Source organism: Manis javanica, chromosome 2 (genome assembly GCF_040802235.1).
Source record: "Manis javanica isolate MJ-LG chromosome 2, MJ_LKY, whole genome shotgun sequence".
NCBI classification, from domain to species: Eukaryota; Metazoa; Chordata; class Mammalia; order Pholidota; family Manidae; genus Manis; species Manis javanica.
Window position 1 is genome coordinate 119,210,947 of NC_133157.1, and position 21,035 is coordinate 119,231,981.

The 21,035-nt window shown below is 37.6% G+C and overlaps 1 protein-coding gene across 4 annotated transcripts in view; it reads right to left on the minus strand.

Annotated features, from left to right (window-relative positions):
- Positions 1–21,035, minus strand: part of PTER (phosphotriesterase related) — an 85,626-nt gene that overhangs the window by 3,933 nt on the left and 60,658 nt on the right. For all 4 annotated transcript variants that reach the window (XM_073229241.1, XM_073229242.1, XM_073229243.1 and 1 more), the window contains 3 exons: positions 20,226–20,695; positions 18,659–18,924; positions 2,082–2,222 (listed from right to left, as the gene is read on the minus strand). In XM_073229241.1, the coding sequence (XP_073085342.1) occupies positions 2,082–2,222; positions 18,659–18,924; positions 20,226–20,695 (877 nt within the window). The remainder of the gene's footprint in view (positions 1–2,081; positions 2,223–18,658; positions 18,925–20,225; positions 20,696–21,035) is intronic.

Here is a 21,035-nt window from a genome sequence, read left to right on the forward strand (position 1 = left end):
CCCTCCTGAAGTAAGGGCTCATCTCTGTGCCGTGCCACTGCTGTTCCAGAGATCCCACCAGAATGAAGGAGCCACTACAGATGAGAAGACAAAAAAATCATAGTAATTATAGAAATACAAATGAGTTAGTGTTTTGCAAACAAATATTAGAGAGAGACTACAAAGTGTGAAAAGGCAGAGATATAATAAGATTTGAGAAATGGAGCATAAGACTGGAAACAGGTGTTAGACCTAGAATTTCTGGTGCTGAAAACCAGAGGTAGGCAGAAGCGTGCTTCTGTGTTCTGGTGCTTCAGAGCTTTCAGACTCCCAAGGCCCAGCCCAGGACTGCCGATGAAGGATGAGAAGCAAACGCCCAGGAGGTGGAGGACAAGGGGGTTCTGGGCATGCCCTTGACACACGCCAGAAAGTCATTCAGTAATTACTGTGATCTGTGCTTGAGTCAAGTGACATAATGCATGATTTTAATTTAGGGAAGATTAAGGATACATGCATGCACGTAAAGATAGATACACATAAATGTGCACATATACATCGTGTATAATTCTGCATGCATTTCCATACATCTTGAGTGTTTACATTTGCACAGTGAAAGCTGATCATAGTTAAGTTCTTGTTCTTGAATTAATAGCCAAAAGGAGCCACGAAAGGGATAGTGTAGGAGCTGTTGGTCAGGTCATGCTTCCCCATATCTTCTTCTTAGGTCTCTTCTGAAGATTCCCCCTCTTTTATTCCAGAAGATCTGAGAGCCTCATGGGAGGCATAGGAGTGCAAAAGATGCACCTCACTGCCACAAAAGGGCTTAAAGAAAGGAAGCAGCTCCTGGGAGCAACTTCCTGTTTCCAAGCTGGATTGTAAAACGCGTTGAAGGCATTCATCAGGAAATCATGTTTTTGAGATTGTGGAGGCTGAGGAGGACCTACAACATCACCTTATTTTAAATTCCAGAGAACACTCGCTTCTGAGTCAGTCCCGAGCTCCAAGGGCCGTTTTCTATGGGGACCGTGCTTCCCGATCATGAAGTGAGCATCTCCTGACTGTAAAATCCGACAGACACTTTCTGGTCCTCATCCCACTTGATGCTGGCCTCCTATTCCAAGCATTCACGCCCTTCTTCTTTCGGCATCCTTCTCCACCGACTTCCATAATATATGTCCCTGATATGCTTCTCACTTGGAAAACTTCTCTACCTGTCCTTGAGTGACTGCTCCTGAGCTCCCTCCCCCTTCAATACTGGTGTTTCCCAGGGTTCTGTCCTCATTTTCTTCTGTGAGTGAACTCACTCATTCCCAGGCTCCCAGCTATCACACACAAACCAAAAGTGTCTAGATTTATATCTCAGTGCAAATCTCTGCCCTGGGCTTCACTCCTGAACCCAAGGGCCCCACTGGATTGCAGCACTTAGATATTCCCAAAGGCATCCTTGTCAATCCCAGATCTATTTCTCCTTCTAGACTCCCTAACTTCGCACATTCAGTGTGTCTATCACCATGTAACCAAGACAAACCAGGTAGCCATCCATCCTTGACTCCTGAAATTTTCCCCTTGCAGAGAATGACTTGTACAATTGTTTGCTTTCACCATGTATTAGACAATTTTGAGAGGTTGTATTTTATATGATGTTTGGCCTTTAGATATTATAGCATTTAAGTTGCATTTCCTTATGTAGTGCATATATTTAATAGAATGTTTTGAAACTTCATTGTAGGAGGTTACCACTTCAGTGTGGTCAACCTAAGAAAGAAACCACTTTTTTCATTGGGAATAAAAAGAGGAAAATGTCTTTTGTTCTGCCATTGCCTTGACAGGGGTCAAGTATTATCTGAGTTTCTTGTTAGCTGCCCATCTGCACTGAACTTCTAAGGCCCTGCTAAGCTTTTGCCTACTTAGGATGACTCATTTTCCTCTTGAAATAATATATAGAGATTTTCTCCCTGAGACATCACTGATACATTTTTCTCTGCAAGTCTCTGGTTCTTGCCTGTTTACTGTTTTCTGAATCTTTGCTAATATCCACCCACATATTAAAATAAAAAAGGGCTGGTAAAAGGGAGCAGTATAAGAGATTTCATCACATTTACCTTCTAATTCTTTTATTATCATCGGGCATGTCAATATCTGGGTTGAATTGGTAATGAAGGAGCTCAGTACCAAAGAGATCATATTCCAAGTAACAGCCAAGCTGAGCAAACTCTAGCAATTCCTTCTTATCAAGTATAGTCCTAGAGACAAAAAGACAGGAATGTTGTCATTAGCAAAAAGGTTATTTTCCACATATACAGACTAAAAGCTTTAAGTACACTATGTACTGGAACATAGTTTATGGAAAGTAACAAAAGTTTTGAATTGGCTCTTATGATGTGACTCTAAAATAGTATGTTCAATTTGTTACCAGAAATAAGACAATTTACCCATCCAAAAGGGAGTTTTCCCTTCTAAAGTATTTGGGAATTATAGACATTTTAATTATCTTGTCATTACTCAAAAACACTTTTATAATTCTCCTCAGACAGTTTTCAGGATATGTTTCATGTTCTTTTGAAGATCCCGGTGGACTGCCATGAACTATGGATACCCTCAAGGGACATTTGGCATCAGATCTGGTGAATTAGGTGAGTTATACTGATCTGGGTGAAAAATAAAGCTAAGGTAAGATGAGAGAGTGATTTTCTTGTGAAGACGGTAAAGTGGTTCTGAAGCTAATTCTAAAGCCTGTGTTAATATCACTGCAACTTCTTAAAAAGGGATAATACTCCTACAGATATTTATGTTCTGGTGTGCCTCTTTTTAAAATAGAATTTATTATTTTATGGTAACATCTATGGATCTCTTTTCATTTCAGTAGAGATCATACTAAGAGTAACACTGCTTTATGATGTAGACTGTGTAACTGCCTGGGAAAGGAGGGATATGTGGGTAGGATAAGTACAGGGGAGTATAGTCTGGAGCAACAGTAGGCTACCTCAAGAAATTTAGGTTATAACAAATAAAAAGGGATGTGTTAAGCTAACCCCAAAAATATCATGGTAGAAATTTAAACACATAGAGAAATAAGAAAGAAAAAAAATTCTATCAGAGGACTATACAGAAAAAATGTGAGGGAAAAATACAACCCCTTACACATTGTGTAAAGCGAGTTAAGGACCTAGACAAAGGAAATGATTGTTTGGGATTCAAAACTGGCCTGGGGAAGAGCGGGAATATCAGGGAATCACTGTCTTCTTAGGCTGGTATCCACTCTGATATTCTATTATTTTGGCAATTCCAAGATGCAAGGATTAAAGCACTATTACTTGTCTATAAATCTGCTTCTAAGACTATTTAAAGGTATTTTCTAAGAGGTATTTTCTAAGTCTTTCTTCCAAACCATTTGAGGATAAATCCAGCTTCTATGTGTCTTGAGTGCAAGAGGTTTCTGCTGTCCTGGGTGTTCCCCAGAGTTGACTACTGACTTCCACTCTGAGCAATCTCACTGTGGTTGCCTCCTTCATATTCTGTCCACCGGTTTAGCATAACTTACAGTTCACGATGCTGTTTTAGGCAGAGAGGCTAACATATCTTTCCTTTATACTATAAACTGTGCATTAGTTCCATGCCTTCTATTAATACTCCTTTTCCATCTTCTTACCATGGAGACCATCTTTTGCTTCCAAAATTACGAGGCTAAAAGAATATGTGTTTTTCTATAGTAAACATGTTCTGTTTTCCTCAAAGGACCATGCTTAAAAACAAAATGTGCACAATTAAAATAACATAAGGGAAAGAGATAAGTTTAGTATTTTTCCGCTTGAGTCAATTCACTCAAGTTTGTTAATACCCACATAGGCAAGGCCCTGGGGAGGTGGGGCATCAAGAAGGGGCCTGAAGGGTCCATGACAGATGGGATCAGTCTCTTATTTCTGCTCCCAGTGCCTTTTTTCCATCATTTGGCCTAATACCTTTAGACTAACTTTTCTAAATTTTAAGTGATATATGAAGACATGTATTTGATGGAGAGTCAGTAGTAAATGAAAAGCCATAGGAAAATATTTAGTCTTAGTTCTAACTGAAAACAAAAAATAAATTTGCTTCTCTTCATCATTATCATAATTGCTAAAAATGATAAGAACTACACTGGCTGGCACTGTGCTAAGTGCTTTCTATTAGCTGAGCTCATATTCTCCATAATCCTGTCTGGTCTCAGTCTTACAGATGAGGAAACTGGGACTTGAGAGTTTAGATAGTTATTTAAGGTGATGTGCTGGAATATAGGCTATAATGTGTATTTCAAGGCTAGGATCTACTATCTTAACCATCATACTATATGACTTCTCCTATTGCTAAATATTTTGTATTCAAAGGGCATTTTACAGAATTACATCGATTGTATGAACACATAGTGTTTTTTAGCTTTTATTCTGAAATTTAATTTCCTCCCCACAGTACCCTCAAACTGCCCTTGATAAATGGGGGAATTGACCATCAAAGTGCAGCATGGGGGCAAAGGAATGATAAACCCGAACAGTAAGAGACGATTACTTTGTGGAGGTCTTTAATTTCTATCTCACAGTGTAACTACACACACTAGGCAGTATTTTGAACACACAGCTATTTTGAACAATTTGAATGACATGGTCAAAGGAGGACAAGGAACTATATTAATTACGACCATTGCTTATTTTATGACTAGGAGCCTGATATTGCTCTAAGCCTCTTCCAAGTATTAAGGGGCACCTGTGAAGGGTCTTCTATCATCAGTACAGACCTCTCTCCTGAAGTCCAGACTTGTATGTCTAATAGCTTGGTTGCCATCTCCACTTGGATGTGTAATAGACAGCTCATGTTTGACATGTATGGGACTAAACCCCTCATCTGCCACTTAGACAAGCTACTCCAACACTCTCCCCTATCTCAGTTGATGGTAACTCCATTCATCTACTTGCTCAGGCCAAACCCTCATAGTTACCATTGACTGTTCTCCTCTTTCACTCCACATCTAGCCTATCAGGATCGCCTTTTGACTGGGGCTTTCAAAATGTGACCCAAACCCAGACATGTCACCACCTCCCCTGCTACCCTACTGGTCCATATCACTACCATCTTTTGCAGGATCCTTGCAGTAGATTACCAACCACTCTCCTCAGTTCCACCTTTACTCTACTACAGTCTATTCAAATATGGCAACCACAGCCCTATTTTCACACCTAAGTCAGATCAGTTCTCACCAATGGCTTCCCATTTCCCTCAGAGAAAAAGCCAAGGCTTTATAATGGCCCATGAGGCCCTGCATGATTTCTTTGGATGTGGTCTTATAACCGCCTCATCAAAGACAAGAATGGGGATTGTAGTGACCTTGTTCTCCAGATGTCAATTATATAACAATGCTACCCATATTATAAATGTTATCTGAAGGCTATCACCATATATAGAGGTATCTTTCTAGAGGAAGTCTAACATGTTCATTAAGATTCATCTGTGCATGTATGTTCCAAAAGTAATCCCTGGGAATTCTTATCCTGTAGAACAGCATATAGAAGGGAGTGTGATTTTGAGGGAAATTATCCCTCAAAGTGAAAGACTTAAAAATTTGACAGTTACATGTAGAGGAGAAGATTTCTTCAGAAGACAAGCAATTATGTTGATATTTTAGACATTAGGAAAATATGGTTTAAAAAATGAGGCTCACAAATTTTCTGTCACTAAAAAGCCAGGAGACAGACAGACAGGTAGATATAGATGGACATATATAATTTTTAAACTAATATTTGGTGATAGACACCCTCTGGATAACTAAACATTAGTGAAGGCAATTAATAAATGAATTCACTTTAATTCTCCTTACTGAAGTGCAAAATCTGGAGAGGAATGTAGTGTCAGTGATCATGCATTATTTTTCAAAGTCCTAAAAAAAATAGAACTTAGTATTGTTAATGAGGGCTAGAATTGCAGAGGTACTTTAAAACAGCCCTGTTTCACTGAATCCATACACAAACTATGTGAGGAGGGTACAGTCATCCCCATTTTATAGACAAGGAAACTAAGTCTCCAAAAAGTTAAGTAACTCAGCTTCCAAAATGAAGAGCTACGAATAAACCTGGATTGATCTAAGAAGCCATGTTTATAGACTCCACTGCCCCTCCCGCCCAGAGGGTCTCTATTCCCTCACACCAGCTGTTGCCCCTGGAGAAATGGACCTCATCACAAAGACATCTTTAGACATGCTCCAAGATGTCTAACAAGGTGACTTAACTGCATTGAGTAGACATTCGGTTGGATGACATCCAGGGACTGTCAAGGTGCTACTGAAATTGCATTTATGCAAGTGACTTTTTTCTTTCATTTGGAGGAAGGAGTGACCCCAAATGTCAGAGTGGTACCATGGGAAAGTACAGTGTGCTTGTCTTCTCCCAGGTGAGGATTAAACAGAGGTCCTGCTCCCCCAGTCTTCAGCGATCTCATAGCACTTCTCATACGCCTGGACGTGTCAGCTTCAGCCTGTTCTATTCATTCTATATTCTACATCCATGAATAATTACATTCTTTCTTATTCCAATCTTCCAAAGCCTTTAAGGTATGTATTTTTAGCCTCTTGCCCTAAACAGTCAGTCAGATGATTGTGAGATGCAGGAGAACTACTGCATTTCACACTAGACAAAGTCCTTCTTCAAGGTGGATGAAGTGATTGCAATGTTATTTGTAAAGTCTCCTGGGACTTTTCAGGAGGAAGATGAGATTTTGTATTAAATATTTGTTTTGGGCATTCATATTATAGTATTTCTTCTGTTACATGTTTTATACTTTTGCTCCTCATATAATAAACAAATTCTACCTATGTAAGGAACCAGCATAAATTTATGACAAACATATTGCCATCAGCTAAGAAAATGGTATCTGAAATGAGTCGGCTATCTTTGTTTTCAGAATATGGTTATCATTTAAGGCTGGAACTAAAATGCAAGACAGTTGATTCTGTTTTTCAAACTGCTTTATATTCCAGATCTTATCCAAGTGCTGAGGGGTTTAGTTTAGTGTCAAAATGCACTCTGAGTGGGAGCAAGGAAGTCTGTGCAAAGTGATAATTTAGACAAGGGTCTGTGAGCCATCTAGGCAGAAAGTGCTAAGGAGCAGAGAAAAGGATGTGATTCGTGGGTGTGATCACCATGATAACAATACCTAACATTTGTCTTGGGCTTTACAGTTTCAAAGAACTCTCAAAAGCATAGTTCATCTCATACATTCGGGCACACCTCCATGAATTAATTCAGCAAACCTACTTCTTGTCCTGGGAATACAATTAGGAATAAGGAATTTAAGTTGATTTAGAAAGTTGTTGATTAGGAAGTTTAGGGAAAGATATGGATACTTAAGCTAATACTTACAACTCAGTGTGTTGAAAGCTTTTTATACTACAAATAGATACAAAGTATTATGAAAGAATAATAAAGGGGTGGCCATGTGAGTTGAGTCTTGAAGAAGACTGTTCAAATAAAGGTTGGGGTTATTGGATGAGAGATGGATGATACAAAATAAATCTGTTGAGGGGAAAAACATGAAATTGCTGTTTCTGAAGATAAAGCTGTAATTATCAAAGCTGAACTGCATGAGGGAAGAAGCATCCATCCATCCACTAAGAACTTGTTGATCATCTACTAGGAGACGTGAGCTGGCAAAACAAAGACAAATAACATAGTTATCCCATCCTTCCATCCTTCAAGAAGTTCAGTGTCTATTAGGGAAAAGAGACATGGAAACAAATGATTTCTTTACAGTCCTTCCCAAATGTGTGGGATGCAAGGTAATAATAAATATATTACAAGGCACTGGGCTGGCACAAAGGAGATAGAAAACACTGCTTGGCTCGCTCAGGAAAAGCTTTGTAGAGAAGAAAATCTCTGATGAATTGCACATTGAAGAAAGACTGCCATGTAGGAAAGGGAGAATCAGGTGCTCACAGCAGAGGGATTAGTTTGTGTTAAAGGCATGTGAGAACAGTAGTACAGGGCACTCAGAGACAGGGCTAGTGCATATACTAGAGAAAATGGGAAATGAGGTGGAGGAATGGGTGGGGAAAAGAGGACCAAGAAGTTTGCGTTCTGTGAAGTTGAAGGGCAGCCATTTAACAGCTGCAAATCTGAGTGGAAGAATGTAATTGGATTTGCATTTACAAAGATCAAAATATGGCCATGTGGATGTTAGATTCCAGAAAGGGGCTTAATTCCTGTTTGGGGACTATTAACAATAGTTCCGGTGGCAAATGAGACCCTAAATTAAGTTAACCGAGGAATGAATCAGAGGGGTTGTACTGGGGGTTTTAGCAACGAAGACTGCTCTTATCACATGGAGGTGCAGGGGAGGGAGGCATTTAAGCTAACTTCTCCTTGAATAATGCTATTTCTGGCCAGCATTGGGCAAGCAGCAGGAAGAGTAAGTGATGAGGCCCCATCCCCGCATTTAACAGCGATAGAGAAGGAGCTTCAGGGGCTCGTCTTGGGCAGCTGATTAGATGTTGGCATCATTAAATGAAACCAAGAACATGGGAGGAGCAGGTTTTGAAACTCACAATTAACTGGTGAAATAATTATGCTACATATTAATGTTACTGTATAAATGAGGAAATTAAAGCCTGGATCTTTGAAGGAATCAAGAGCCCAGGTATTCCTCCTCATAGTATGGCATACTTTCATTGTAATGCACTGTGACTTTGTTATAATTCACCAGCAGTTCCAAGCCATGAGTTCCTGGGCCTACAGAGTTGGCACTATCAGGGCAGCTCTGATTCGAGACCAGCCTAGCTCATGGCCTGAGTACAGAAGCACGGAATACATCCAATGCTAAAGCTTAAGAACTTGACCAAGTCATTTTTTTAAATTGGCATACAAATACAATAATAAAAGGATACTTAAATACAACTGACTTATTAAAAAGGAAGTTGAATTTCAGTGGCTGATTATTATAGAAAATTGTTACCACAAAAATAATTCCAAAAAGCCTACCTCCCCACTGGTTTCCTCAATTTAAAACCAATGGATATTTGTATAGATAGTATTTTGTGGGATTCTTTATTATTTATGAGGGTTTTACTTTTAACAATTACTGAAAAGAATTACTAAGCTTACCTAGAAGTATTCATATAATAACCTAAAATGGTTTTAAAATATTTATAATGCAATGTTTAAAAGAATTAGTATATAAATATAATCAATTCAATGTTAATATAATTCTGAAACACTATTCATGTATATTCCTATATTGCTTATGGCAATTCCACCTTAAATATCAAATCTGAAAAATTCTTAATTGATATATTTCAATTTATTTTTAATGTCAAAATAGAAACTAAATAGGATGACGTAAGTTTTTCACATGTGGGCTAAACATTGTCTATGGTTAGAAAACATAATTTTTACTTCAATTAAATATTCCCCAGAAACTTTGATTTCACACAAACTGAAAACCATCAATTAGAATGGTGTCTTCAGATTAGTATACTAGTTTATTCCCAAACATGTAGGTATTTAAAGATCATTTATATTTTTTAATAGGACCCTTTTTACATCAAGGCATTACTTTTATGGAACAATCTTTCAATATTAGGAAAATAATTGGGAGCGAAAAGCAATAGAAAAATAATTCAGCTTGCCATGTGTTTATTTTACTTTTTTAACAAGCATCTTCCTTCCATATTAATCTGTCTCTGACTGCTTGAGTCCATACCATAGAGATGTTTAATGACATCATAGGAAGGAATGATGTCCCACTTCCAATATTATGACTTAAGTGTAGGCTAATGCAAAAGGAATGGATGGCTGCAAGAGAGAAAAGCCCTTATTTAAATCAGACCAAAACGAGAAGTCGGCTCCAAATTGCAAAATGTAATTAAAACTTGATTTTAAAATACACTTCACAGTTTATACACCCTAGGAAGAGCTTTTTACCATATGAACTTTCCAGCTGCCACACAGCACACAGAAGATGTTGTATTTCTCACATAAGGCAATACACAGTTCAAGGAATGATGGTATTGAGGAGAGTGAAGATAAATCTCATAGACATGGCAATCCTATTTGTTAAAATGTCACATTTCGTGGGAATGGTGTCAGAGTCATGAAAAATTGCTACCGAAGAGAAAAATTACTAGCGGAAGGTTATGGTGGGTAAAATGTACTAGAGAGAATATGTGGCCAGTGCGTTCTTTTGCCCTGAGATGGGATTGGTCTGCCCAGATGTCTCCACTGAAGAGTGCAGTCTGGGATACTCAACAAATACCAATCACAAGCATATCTTACTTGCATTTTTTTGGACATTACTTTTGTGCATTAAGAAGGTTTGCCACCTATCAGCATCTTCCTTCCACATTAATCTGTCTCTGACTGCTTGAGTCCATACCATAGAGATGGAAACCTATCAGTTTCCAAACATTTGTCTGGATTTTCTTTTTAAAAAGGTCCTGCAATGAAAGGAAATCCATGATAAATGATAATAGGGAGAATCCGTACAAAATAATTTAATGGTTAAAAGTAATTTTCTTAATCCCTTTGGCTAGATGAGCAAAACCTTAAGTGAACTTGCTCAAGGTCATGAAGCAAGTATGTCCTGGTGTCAGAACTAGTGCTTCGGCATCCTGACCCCTATTTCTCCACTGTCCCACATGGACATAGAATATGCATTGCATTAATTAATAAAAAAATAGCCACTGCCAGTGTCATCAATTTCAACCTGAAACATATGGTAAGTTTCTGTTTCTATGTCAGTGAGTACTCTTTACAAACCAATGTAGATTTATATGTAAAATAAGCCACAGTCATACCCAAGTATATACAAGTGGTCATGATGACATATTTAAATCATCTAGTTCTGCTTATATTTTCCTAGTCTGCTACAGTGAAGACAGAAGAAATGTCAGTGGACATTAGTACATGGAAAATGGGAAGTTTTATTAGTAAATATTTTCTTCTAAAAATTTCCATTTGCTTATCAGGCCCCTACTTTGTTGCCTTAAGTAATCTCTTTAATTTTTCATTCTGCGGTTGGATCCGAGCCAATACAACTAAATAAGTTGTCTTTAACATCATAATGCACACAATGTCTATATACTATAAAATGCGTATGCATTCCTCCCATGGTGTATTATATATTGTGCACACAATATAGGCATATACATGATTCTAATAATAAACTATTAAGAAATACAGCGTTGTAGGCAAGGACTGTAAATGTTATAAACCATTTCATGTGCATAACACTCTAGTTGTTCTTTTCAAAAAGTGCTGTCATACTATTTGAACGTATAAAGATGTTTTGCTCTATTTAAGTTTGCCAAATATTTGCCTGGAATTGTTTCTGAATGATTTCATATTAATTCACTCATATTCATAGGATTTAAAAGTGTACAGTTCCAAGAATAAGTTTTTTTGTGGCTTTTCAAGGACCTTGAGGTTAAAAGTCACCATAATTATAATTAAATAATCATTTCGAAGGCAGAGAATGGGTTGTGCTCCCTGCTGCATTCCAGTGTCTGGTATATGGTAATTAGACATTCAATAAGTATTTGTTGAATGAATGAATGAATGAATGAAGTGATATTCTACCCTCTTACTTAATCTAATTAAAGGCATGAAGAAAATGCATCAAAATTCTGTCCCTTTACAGAATTGGGAGAATATAGCATGAATAATCAGAGGTAGAATGTCATACCACTGTGCTTCCTTCTCTTTCAGAAACCCTTGGATCCAGTTTTTCTATCTTCCACAGGGAACATTTTGTAAGTAAAGAGCTATGCTCTTGTCCTGCACTCAATTATCATTGTGCTTCTAATCAAACTTTAAGCACCGGATTTCCATCAGAGCCCTTTGGTTTGTTAAATAGATAACCAAGTGTAAAAGGGAACGAGGCATAGCCCCTGTGTATTGCCCTCCCCTGGCCTCAAAATTTAATCAATAAGTAGTATTCATATAACTTCTAGTCATGTGGTTTTACCCAAGTTTTCTTGGAAAGAATTGTGTTGTCATAAAAATACATACAGCTACTCTAGAGTAACATTGAGAATAACATTTCCTTGGAGATGAATCACAAAAAGACTATCTGTGGGGTGTCTTCTTCAATCACATATACCCTGTATTAGGCCAGGGGCAGAGTTGGTATTTCCAGATAATTCTGTCTGGAAATGTAGATGGAGTTTTAACAGGTAGTAAAAGTATAGTAAATTATTAAAAAGCATAAATCCTTTGTGGATTAAAAACCTGAACAGAACACTTAAGTGCTGGTGTTATTTTCCACTAAATGTTGTCTTTGGGTGGCTATAACTGTCAAGGGCAGCCCCGCATGATGTTCCCTAGGGTTAAATTCAGGGCAGTCCACCGGCACGGCCAGAGACCCATATTTCTTAAAGAGAACAGATGGTTAGGGGAGGGACTAGATGCAGCAGCAGATTTACTTGTCAGGCTGTTATCTCCTAGTAAATGACCTTAAGCAGCCCACAGATGGTCACATGACAACATTGTGGTTCAGAGGTGATGGCTGTTCATTAACTCTTCCCTCTCAGCGTCCGAGCTGCCCCTTTTGGATAGGTGTGTAGCGTTGTGTCGCTTTTGCTGGTAGTGGTGGTGGTGTGTCTGTGTATGCATATATTTTAAGGTAAAGTGCCTTACGCATGAAAGCTGGTGAAGATTTGTATACCTTTAAAAATATTTATTTGTTTCACTGTGATTGTGGACATCCGGGAACATTTTATTTTGCATTCTCAAGTGATAGAAATCCTGCATTTAAGGGAATAAATGAACCAATCTAACAGGTAGTCAAGGCCAAGTGTCAGCCCAGTGTCCTAAAAGGGTCTGCAGGCAGAGTGCTTTGACTTGCTACGTGCAATCAGTCTGTAGGTTGAGATCCTTCTCTTTTATGCTTAAAAAGGCCTGGTAGGAGAAATGAAATTATTTTCTGTTTTTTTTCTTCCTGGAGGCCCTGTTTTTAGGATGCTCTTCTTTTTTTGTGTATTGTCTGTGCATTTTATTGCATGAAATACATGTCTTTTTGTGATTTGTCTACATTATAAAAGCTGAAATCCTTGCCCTTTCAGTACAGATCAGACTGTGTGTACTGCCCAGCAGACGTCACAGAGTCTGTGAAAGGCTGACCTAGTCAAACTTTCGCCTGGCAACTGTCTTGCTGTGAACACTCACATCAAAAAGCTAAAGTTGTCTGCATCTGCCTCCCTGATTTTTTTTTCTCTGTTACTTTATTTGGTTTGTTTTGCCAAATGAACTACTTTTTCTAAAGCCATTTTCTCTAGTTGCCTCTGCACTGAAATGTTCATACTTCCATGTATTCTTTTTCAGCCATTGGATCCCTGCATAATACCTGACGTAGGTACAGAATGGGTAGCTGCTCTAGAAATGGTCTCAGAGTTTTTCTAGGATGCTGAGTTTGTCTGACATCAGGTCAACCTCTCCACTCCATCCTGAGCTACTCTACAGGGAGGCATTGAAATGGCAGCCCGTGAGAATCAGATAGCATAGCTTTATTGTTTAAAAGACATATACATATGTGTGTAGACATATATGTCAACATATATATGTTATTTTCGTGAGCAAGAATGTCATACTGTGTTAGGAGTTAAGGTTAATTTCATAATTTCCTGCAATAACTTATTTTCTATTAATGGCAAGAATAAGTTTCTAACTTACCTCCATGTCTGACTGTAAAAAGAGTTAGAGAGATTCCTTAATAATTGTGCACGGGTTCAAGCAGTATGGCAGACTAAACATTCACAGGAAACCTATCCAGCATATTACATGTAAAATACTGAATAAAATGAAAGGAATAAGAATTCATATATGTAAATGCTTGGTTAAGCTGATGGGAAAATGAAGGGCTTGCTTGTGGGGAGAAACAAAAAGAGAGCAGAGAAAATGGGGAGTAAGGGGAGACCCAGAGCTACCATTTGCCAGGGGTTATGGGGATTAATGGGCCAAGTGAGACAGAGCCAAGGTCTGGATAAGGCAGGAGATAAACTGGAAACACAGCCTCTGCCAGCACAGAAAGGGGGTGTTCCTCTCACCTAAGACAACACTCACGTGGTGGACAAGGTACAAACTTGGCCCACAGAAGAAATCTTTGGAGATTATATGTCTTTGTCAGTCTTGTCTTCTGGTGAAAGGTGGCCAGGTTAAGAAAAATGTCTCCCTTGAGAATCTGTAACTACATATATGCACTCACTTGAGTTTAGGGTCCGGAATTTAAGGCACCTGTGTGGTTCTAACCCCTCAAAAGTTTAAGCAGTCACAAAAAGACAAATACTGTATGACTCCACTTTTATGAGGTACCCAGAGTAGTTACATTCATAAGGATGGAAAGTAGAATGGTGGTTGTCAGGGGCTGGGAGAGGGGAAATGGGTAGTTCCTATTTAGTGGGTTCAGAGTTTCAGTTTTCCAAGATGAAAAGAGTTCTGGAGATGGAGGGTGGGGATGGTTTCATAAAAATGTGAATGCAATTAACACTACTGAACATTACACTTAATACTGGTTAAGATGATAAATTTTATGTTATGTGTATTTTACCACAATTTAAACATTTCTTAAAGTTTTTAAAATTTCATTTAAAGAAGTCCCAGTTTGGTAGTAACCCTTAATTACCAATAAGAAACAAACAAAAAAATAGGAATCAAAATCCTCCAAATCAGAACTCATAATAATTTCTAAGGAATCTAAGATAACAATAAAGGATCATACACCAGGATCAAGTAGGATTTATTCTAGGAATGGTATGATGATTCAACAATTGTCAATCAACCAACATGATATACCACTTTAGCAAAGGATAAAAATCAAATCATCATCTCAGTAGATACAGAAGTGACATTTGACAAAATTCAACATCCATTTATGATAAAAACCTCTTGACAAAGTGAGTATAGAGGAAATGTACTTAAACGTAATAAAGGTCGTATATGACAAACTGACATCTAACATCGTACTCAGTGGTGAAAAGTTGAAAGGCTTTCTTCTAAGTTCAGGAACAACAGAAGTATGCCCACTCTCACCACTTTTATTAAACATAGCATTGGAACTCCTTGACAGAGCGATTAGGCAAGAAAAAGGAAATAAAAGGCACCCAAATCAGAAAGAAAAAAGTTAAATTGTCATTATTTGCTGATGACATGATACCATACATAAGAAACCCAAAAAGCTCCGTGAAAAACTGTTAAAGTAATGAATTTAGTAAAGCAGCAGGATACAAAATCAACATACTGTGATATTTCTACATCTTAATAACAAATTATCAGAAAGAGAAATTAGGAAACTCCCATTTACAATTGCATCAAAAGAATAAAATGCCTAGGAATAATTTTAATCAAAGTAAAAGACCTGTGCACTGAAAACCATAAGGTATGAATGAAACTGGAGAAGACACAAAGAAATGGAAAAATATTCTTTGCTTATGGATTGGCAGTATTAATATTGTTAAAATATCAGTGCTGCTCAAAGCAATCTATAGATTCAATGCAAAATCTATCAAAATTCCAATGGCATTTTTCACAGAACTAGAACATATAATTCTAAAATTTGTATGGAACCACAAATGATCCCAAATAGCTAAAGCAATATTGAGAAAGAAAAATAAAGCTGGAAGCATCACCCACCCTGATTTTAAATTATACTACAAACCTAAAGCAATCAGAACAGTATGATATTGGCATTAAAAAACAGACACACAGATCAATGGAACAGCATTGAGAGCCCACAATTAGACACACACATATATGGTTCCTTAATTTATAACAAAGAGCCAAGAACATACAATGGAGAAAGGGCAGTTTCTTCAATAAATGGTATTGAGACAACTGGACAGCCACATGCAAAAGAATGAAACTAGACCACTGTCTTACACCAAACACAAAAATCAACTCAAAATGGATTTAAGACTTACATGTAAGACCTTAAATCATAAAATTCCTAGAAGCATATATAGGTGGTGATCTCCTCATCATTTGTCTTTGCAATATTTTTGTGGAACTGACTCCAAAGGCAAGGGAAACAAAAGCAAAAATAAACAAATGGGACTACATCAAACTAAAAAGCTTCTTCACAGTAAAAGAAGCCATCATCAAAATGAACAGGCAATGTACTGAATGGAAGAAGATTTTTGCAAATTATATATCTGATAAGGCATTAATATCCAAAATACATAAAGCAGTCATATAACTCAACAACAAGAAAAAGACTCAATTAAAAAACAGAGGATCTGAGTAGACAGTTTTTTAGAAGGCATACAGATGGCCAACAGGTGCATGAAAAGATGTTCAACATCACTAATTATTGGGGAAATGCAAGTCAAAACCACAGTAAGATATCACCTCACACCAGTTAGAATGGGTATTATCAAAAAGACAAGAAATAACAAGTGTTGACAAGGATGTAGTGAAAAGGGAACCCTTGTCCACTGTTAGTGGGAATATAAATTAGTGCAGCCACTGTGGAAAACAGCATGGAGATTCCTCAAAAGTTAAAAATAGAACTACCATATGATCCAGTTATTCCACTTTTGGGCATTTATCCCAAAAATATAAAAACACTGATTCAAAAAGGTGTACTCACCCCTGTGTTAACTGCAGCATTATTTGCAATAGCCAAGAAATGAAAACAACTTCAGTGTCCACTGATGGATGAATAGATAAAGAAGATGTGATATATACATGATGGAAAACTACTCTGCCATATAAAGAAGGAAATCTTGCCATTTATGATAACATGGATGGAACTTGAAGGTATGCTAACTGAAATAAGACAGAGAAGACAAATACCGTATGATTTCATCCATATATGGAAGCTAAGCAAAACAAATGAACAAACAAAACAAAAACCAGAAACAAACTCATAGATGCAGAGAACAGATTGGTTACCAGGGGGGAAGGGGGCTTAGGGAAGGAACTAGGTGAAGAGGGTCAATCATCTGATGATGGATGGTCACTAGATTTAGATGGTTAGTGATTAAAGTTTAAGGGTTCTAACATTTCTATATTACTAGGAAGGATGGTAAAAATATTTATTTAAAATTTGTTATGTTAAATACACACATTAAATTTTCTATTATAACCACTAATAGGCTAAAAATAGTATACACACCTTCCAAAGAATTAAAGGGGCAAATAGTATAAGGAAGTGAAAAAAAATCGTCAAATCAAGATAGGATAACAATAACTATTACGAAAAGAAGAAATGGAACAAGCATAGCAGTAAACATAGTCAATGTAAATAAACTCAGAAGATGCCTGAAGATGGCCAAGGATGGACCTTGGTACCAGCCCAGTTGCCAGGAGAATTGCCTCTACTTTGATGTTCCTCACTTTCCCCATTAATACTGATTTCTCTGTTCTGCCACAATTATAACTTGTTTTATTTTTTTTTGCTGTACAGGTTTTACAATATTCCTATTAAGTAGAAGCATTTTGTCAGTACATTTTGCAGTTTAATTTGTCAATACAGTTTGTTAGTTTATTAGACACCAGAATGTCAGGTGTGATGATGAGGATTTATCAGTCTGTTAATATGGCTTTATTCCTATATGCAAGAGAGAAGTAATTGTAAGGTATTATTAGTCTCATTGGTACCATGTTAAATCCTTAATTCAATCCAAAGGCTAATGTCTAGCCTTTGCAACACTGTTAGACTTCTGTATAAAACTAACTGCAGCCAACATCTGCTTATATAGTTAATTATTTTGCTGACCCCTATTACATTTCATATAATAAGGAGGGTTGAGTTGTGGATTCCAAAAAGATGTGTCCATAATTTAACCCTCTTCACCTCTAAAAGTACCTGTTTGAGCAAAGGGTCCTGGTAGATATAATTAAGGATCTTGAGAGGAGATAATTCTGAATTATCTGGATGGGCACTAAATCTAATGACAAGGGTCCTTATGAGAAACAAGAGAAGACGCACACAGGAGTAAGTCATGGGAAGACAGAAGCAAAAACTGAAGTTGTGTAGCCACAAGCCAAGGAATGCCTGGGGCAACCAGACAGTGAACAAAGCAAGGGAAGATGATGCCCTGGAGCCTTTGGAGGAAGCGCAGTCCTGCCAACACCTCAATTTCAGACTTCTGGCCTCCAGAACTGTGAGAAAATCAATTTAAGCTATTTAAATTTGTTACAGTGGCCATAGGAAACTAAGACATAATACCACCAAATTATATACCTATTATTACTTTTTTTTACAATTGCATTTTCCAAAATTCAGTCAATTCAAGCCACCAGTCACAACAGTAAACTTGAGCATTTATTATTTGTGGTTTTCTTCTCAGGGTTAAACCATTCACTTTCCCTTCCCTTACTTTTGCAGATGAATTTATCACTCTAACTACTGGCAAATGCAGCTACTGTGACATCTGACCCTGAGACAAAGAACGGAAGTACACACCTACTATGAAGAGTTATGAAGGGTTAAGTAAATTAAAAATAAATGACTTACACAAAATAGCTAGGATACTGTCCAGATGCAAAGTAGAGACACAAAAATGGTAGCACTGATGTTGATTAATGCCTATTGTAAAACTTTATAAATACCATCTTCCAGGTGGTTAGTGGGTTTCTCTTGGTGATGAGTATTTCATTGATCTGATGTTTTATTTATTTGATCACCCATAATCATCTGGGGGTTTGTACTACTTTGTAGACAGTTTGCTTACCTATCAAGATGTGACATAACGGTTTTGGAGATGTCTGCACCAGCTTCTTGCAACACTCGGATAATCTGAAATGGTGCCCTTGGACTCCTCCCGGGGTGAATAATAACAGGACAGCCCAGCTGAGCCTGGGCATGAGCTGTTGCCTGAAGGACCTTTCTCTCACTCTCAGTCAGAGGCCAGGAGCAGCCAATTTCTCCAATGACACCACATTTGATACTGGTTCCATCAGCTCCACAGAGAATTTCATTCGTGAGGACATCAGTAAGCTGAGGAAGAGTGAGGATGAAAATAGTATATAGACTGTGGAATTTATCGACACAGAGTCACCACAGTATGTCATTCATTCTTTTAAAAATGTATTCAGTATCCATTCAGTTAGTATTGGTTAATGAGAATGATGTTTTGCTAGGCAAATCTCAAATTGAACAAGTTATTCTAAATCAAAGATTCAAAAAAATCTTACTGTGATTATGTCAATGAGAAATTCATGGCTTTAGAAAGCTACATGGAAAAAATGTGATTTAATGAAAGTACATTCAAATGAGAACAAATCCATCATTTAACCTGAGGAGCATCTAAAACATAAAAAGACTACCCTTGAATCTACGTCTGCTGCATCAAGTAATTCTTTAATTCTCCCTTATTATGCAGTCCTTTATTCTGCACATCACACAATACTAATATTACATTTTTTTGTTCATATGCATATTTGCTGCTAATAGTAATTGGGAGAACATGTATTAGTGGACATCAGGATCATCTTCAAAGAATGTATATATATAAAAGGTAAAGGTCTGATTGGAAAACAATGCCAATAAAATTTGAAGTAGAAAGTATTTTAAAGACTAACAAATTTTTTGCAAAGAGTACAAATGACGTTCTAGGCCCATCAAACAATGGAAGATAAATACAATGGAAGAATATATACAATATGTACAAATACATATAGTTATGTATAGAAAGAGGGCACATACATGTGCAAAAAAGCTTTGTGGCTTTCTCTTTCTCTTCTTTCCCTCAAAGATTTACTTCCTTCTGCCCATTCTTGCTTAAGATCATATTATGTATGACAAAAACGGGAATGGATTTTCTTCCACCCCTCCTGTTTTGTAAAAGGAGAAGGAAACATTTTAGCAAATGGGCCAAATCTCTGCCTGCCAAGTTTCTCCCTACAGTGAATTTTTATCTAGTTATTATAAAACCTGGAAAGAAAATCAAGGTTATATAACTGAAGCTTATAATGGAAAATTGAAGCTTATAAACAGACTGTGCAACCACTACTGAGCATGGCTCCGATATATATGAACCTAAATATTATATTGAGTTTTTCAGTGACCAATGTGTTAAGATCTCTTTCATAGACATTTTTCTTTATGAAATGAAATGTTCCTACTCTGGGTCCCGATTGGCAGATGTCTGTGCTAGCTAGCAAATTTCTGAGCATGCCAAGCTACCTCTGAGTCTATGACGTTGCCCAGTGGAGATGGCATGTAGAGATAATATAACACCTGAAGTCTGGCTATTTTGAATTTACTCAAATATTGTCAAAGAACTTAGGGCTTTTTACCTGTTCCACTGACATGGCTCTGGTCTCTGAAGAGTGAGTTGCATCCACATAAAACCCAGCTCCGGATACGATATGGACACCAGTCTCCTCCGCAAGCCACTTCAGAGTCTCCACGTCTCGGCTGATCCCGATGGTTGTGTTCTCCACCAAAGCCCCTCCACCTGTGGCTTTAAAATGCAACAGTTCTTCCTTTACGGCTTCCATCTCCTGATTCAACTGAAGATTCTCTTTATGGGAATAAGGGTTTTTCTGAATCCAAAATAAATTTTTCATCATAATAGGTTCCTTAGAGGTAGCTGCATGATATGGAGGAGGTGGGCAGTAACAGCAGTCAAAGGTCATTGTCAAATGTTCATGGGTCAGGGTGCGGCCCAGTTTGCTTGGCTCCACAAGGCCCAAGACAGTTTGGACTTTCCCACTTAAGGAAGACATGCTGACTGTACCAGGAGTTGCTCTAAAAAGAGTGTTTTCTGGAAAAAAGAAAGCTATAATCAGAAAATTTAACACACACATAAATTCTATCCATAGGGGATGGGAGGCTCCATATGTATACCTGTATAAGAAGGAGAATCAATGCAACTAGAGATACGATCTCACTTATCATCCTGCCAAAGCCAGTTTGTCCCTTGTAAATTGCGTAAATTCACTGCAGCTCTAAGTGACATGCATGGTGTTAAATGTCCCCAGACCACTTCCACTGGGACTCCTCTGCCTGATTTAATCCCAACCTCATCTACTGTAAATATTTCTTGATATTCAGTTCACATTTTTCTTTTGCTTAATTTTATCTCATTAGTCAGAGCAATGCTT